This window comes from Vigna umbellata, chromosome 1 (assembly GCF_029865625.1).
Source record: "Vigna umbellata cultivar VRB3 chromosome 1, Vumbellata_1.0, whole genome shotgun sequence".
In the NCBI taxonomy this organism is placed as follows: domain Eukaryota; kingdom Viridiplantae; phylum Streptophyta; class Magnoliopsida; order Fabales; family Fabaceae; genus Vigna; species Vigna umbellata.
Window position 1 is genome coordinate 20,306,133 of NC_142165.1, and position 4,287 is coordinate 20,310,419.

General features: G+C 35.0%; 1 protein-coding gene across 1 annotated transcript; it reads right to left on the reverse strand.

The window, feature by feature from the left end:
* Positions 1–214: 214 nt before the first annotated feature.
* LOC124835435 (putative WRKY transcription factor 40) lies at positions 215–1,885 on the reverse strand. The gene is made up of 4 exons (XM_047310362.2): positions 1,719–1,885; positions 1,218–1,544; positions 979–1,095; positions 215–791 (listed from the first exon to the last, which is right to left on the reverse strand). Exons 1-4 carry the CDS (start codon positions 1,779–1,781, stop codon positions 477–479), a joined length of 822 nt encoding a protein of 273 aa, XP_047166318.1. The 5' UTR covers positions 1,782–1,885; the 3' UTR covers positions 215–476.
* Between the last annotated feature and the right edge of the window lie 2,402 nt (positions 1,886–4,287).

Here is a 4,287-nt window from a genome sequence, read left to right on the forward strand (position 1 = left end):
TATATATATTTTTTGAATGTATATTATGGGACATTTTATTATGATCACAGAATGGTGGAGTTAATTATTTTTTTTATAATGATGTTTATAACATCAGTAAATTATATAGTATCCATTTGTGTAACCAGGATGTCAAAATTCCTATGGATTTTGTACCGTCCTCAAATACACACGATATGTTACTTTACTGAGATTTAAGTGAAATTAATTTGGCTGGGCAGAAAAAGAAAAAGTTCATAAATTTATTGGAAAGGAAATGCGAATACCAATGGAATTTCAACCTGTTTTTCCCCATTGTTTTTTCTCTGACTTTACTTTTCTATATACAATCCTACTATGTATATATATTTGACTCTGCAGTCTCTGGGAAGATGCAAACAATCTAACATACTCCCTGCTAAGTGCAACATGTGCTAAGAAAATAACCTTTTTTGATGTTGTTCCAATTAAAAAAGATTATTTTTAACATTAATAATTCACCATTTGGCCTGTAGAATTTTTCCTGAAATGGCAGTGGCAAGCGCTGTGGTGAAATTGGGATCCCTTGTCAAAGAAGTAGCCATTTGTTGAACCAAAAATTGTTGGACAGATGACTTTTGGGCAGTTTCAAAGAATCCTGATTTGACCAAATCAAGCGTTACAGTAGGGCAAGCACTTCCAATTGTGGGTGTTGGTGAAGAAACTGGATTTGACCCTTTTCCTCCTTCAATTTCACCTCTTTGATGACCATGATTATGCTCTCCTTCATATGTTGTAACAAGTATTGTAGGGTCTTCTAAACTCCTTTGCACCTGCATAATATTCGCACCAACATAAACTTTTCAGTGAAGTTCGTACGAAATTGTTAACAAGTTAACTTCAAGCTTAATTCAATCTCACGAAAACGAGGTTTGTATTATTTATATATTCTAAATTAGTCTGATAAGTTTCTACGTATTACTGGAATTCTATAATAATATTTAAAGTCTGAAAAATTACCTTCTTTTTAACTGGGCAGCTTGGGGCAAAGGAGCACCTGAAGTAAGCTCTAGGAGAAGGGTTATCCCTGGTCACCTTTTGACCATATTTCCTCCATTGATATCCATCCATTACATACTTCAATTACACCCAGAAACAAAATCGAGATTCCCAGTTAGTATTATTATTATTATTATTAAGAGTTAACTAATCAAATTTCACTATAAATGGATCAAAATTGAAGATTTTTAGGAACTTACTAAACTGTTATTAGAAGCTTCTGTCTTTACAAGAACCTTGGAAACCTTTGGGGAGGAGCTGAAATCCTTGTACCTTTTGAAGGAATCCTCTGTTATGGAGCTGCACTCAACATTGTTGTTGTTAACAACACCAAATTTGTTGGTACAACACTCGCTCTCTGCTTTTCGCTTGCGTGATTCGAGTTGGTCTTGCTCAAAATTTGTGTTCTTCAATTGGGTCAGTTGCTTCTGCAAAACCATGTAGCTGTCACACAAGTCGGTCAACATCTCAGTCAACCTCTTGTTCTCACGTCTCAGCCTCTGCAACTCTTCCTCCAACACCATATCCTGCTCACAGAACCTTCGGTGTCAGAAATTCAACAAATAAAATGAAAAACAGAAATTAACCGTATTTTATATGCTCTTTTTGTACCCTTTTCTGCCTACAAACCTTCACACGTAACAACAAGTTTGATTCTTTGAGAAAATCGATGTTGTTTGTGTGTGGGAATATATACTAACCGTGTGAACAGAAGAAGGATCAACGTTGAGATTGAGTGAAGTATCCAAGCATGTTGGTTCCATTGAAGATTGTTGGAAGAGAAAATGAAATTAATGTTTGGGAGCGAGTGAGGGATGAGATATATAAGCGTAAGGAGAAGGGAGGAAAGTTGCAGGAAATTAGCAGAAAAGCAACAGATGAACTCACGTCATGAAAATGTCGTCATTGCTATGCTTTGGTGTATATTTAAGCATACACGTTTGGATTTGGAAATACTGTTTTTTTTCTTCTTATTATTATTATATATGAATGGATTAAATATATTTTTAGTGTTTTAAATCTTTTTGTTAAATTAAGATCTATTTTTTTGTCTGAAATTTTAATATATTTTTGTTTTTAAAATTTTAAAAATAATGAATACATACTTTTAATTTAATTTTGTTAAATTTTTTTGACTTATCAACTTTTGATATTCAAATGAAAACATGTTAAAAATATAAACAACACTTTAAATGTTACTGTTAATTAAATTTCAAATTTTAAAAAAATTTAACATTATTAGATTAAAATGATTATATTAAATATTTTTAAAATTTAAATATTAAAAAGTATCGAATTTTCAAATAAAAATAAATTTTAATTTGTAGCAAAAATAGATACTAAAAATATATTAAAATTTATATTAATAAACCATAAGTTTATCTATTATTTATGGTTTAATAGGTTCAGAAGTCCCTATATTTGTGGGTTAGTTTCAATTGGGTCCTTATATTTTGGAAGTGATCAATTGAGTCCCTGTTTTGGTAAAATTGAATCAATAATGTCCTTGCCGTTAATTTTAGTAAACGGTGTTAAATTTCTAACGAGGTGGCATGCTGAGGTGGCTTTTAATTAGCACGTGGCACGTTGTGTGGAAACCTTCTCCCCTTCCTCTTCCGCTTTCCCGAAACCTTCTCCCCTTCCCCTTCCCCTTCCCCTTCCCGAAACCTTCTCCCCTTCCCCTTCCCGAAACCTTCTCCCCTTCCCCTTCCCCTTCTCGAAACCTTCTCCCCTTCCCCTTCCCCTTCCCGAAACACCTTCTCCCCTTCCCCTTCCGAAACCTTCTCCCCTTCCCCTTCCCCTTCTCCTTCCCCTTCCCCTTCCCCTCCAACTTCACCTTCTCTCATCTTTGGGAAACTTTCTTCTCGCCCTCCCACACCCACGCCATCTCCCTGTCGCCGTCGCGCCCCTCCTCCGCCACCTCTACCTCGGCGACAACTTTTTCTCCGGCCAGATTCCTCCTGAATATGGCACTTGGCAGCACCTCCATATTATTTTTATTTTTCTCAAATCACTGTCAGACATTACAACAAATAACACCAACATTCCAACATAAAAAGAAATTGAAAAAAGAAAGGAGTTGCTGCAAATGTTTGGACTGGTCAGGAATATTGCTGCAAATGTCTGTCACGAACCTGAACCGTAGACATTGGTGCACCACCGCAACTCCGAAACAACGGCGGAGGGCGAAGTAGAGGTTGAGGGGGTTGTGGAGGAGTGCGGCAGTAATGAGACGGCGAGCGACGATGAGAGATGTGGAGGCAAGGGAGGTGCGCTTGACGGTTGGATTGGGGGATGGGCGTGAATGTAGATGTTGAAGAGGTGGGTGTGGGAGGGCGAGAAGAAAGTTTCCCAAAGATGGGAGAAGGTGAGGTTGGAGTTGGAGAGGAAGGGGAAGGGGAAGGGGAGAAGGTTTCGGGAAAGGGGAAGGGGAAGGGGAGAAGGTTTCGAGAAGGGGAAGGGGAAGGGGAGAAGGTTTCGAGAAGGGGATGGGAAAGGGGAGAAGGTTTCGGGAAAGGGGAAGGGGAGAAGGTTTCCACACAACGTGCCACGTGCTAATTAAAAGCCACCTCAACATGCCACCTCGCTAGAAAGTTAACACCGTTTACTAAGATTAACGGCAAGGACATTATTGATTCAATTTTACCAAAACAGGGACTCAATTGATCACTTCCAAAATTAGAGGACCCAATTGAAACTAACCCGCAAATATAGGAAACTTCCGAACCTATTAAACCATTATTTATATATAGGTCCACGAAAAAATTAGAACAAAAATTCTTTGATATTCTATTTCAACTTCCACCTAATTATACGGAGTCTGTTGATAGATATGATATGTCATCTGTCAAATTACCACTTTTTCTCCCAATTAATAAAATTGTTTTAGTTCCTTTTCAAGTATCAAAATATATATTAATTTAGCATCTAGATTAATATATTTCATTGGCATTAAAGAATTCATTTAAAGACTGGTTTATCAATTGAAACACTATGTAACATCATTTTGAGGATTGAATAAATAATATATTTATTATAATTATAAAATATTTATTATAATAAAAAAATTATAATTTTAGTATATTAAAATTATATTGAGATAATAAAAAAATTATATTAAAATTTTAGTATAATAAATATTTTATTAATTTATTTAAATTTTATTAATATTGAGATAATTAAAAAACTATATTAAAATTTTAATTTTATTATATTAAAAATTAAATACGTTAAAACTTATTATATTAAATGATTATTTATCTTTTAAAA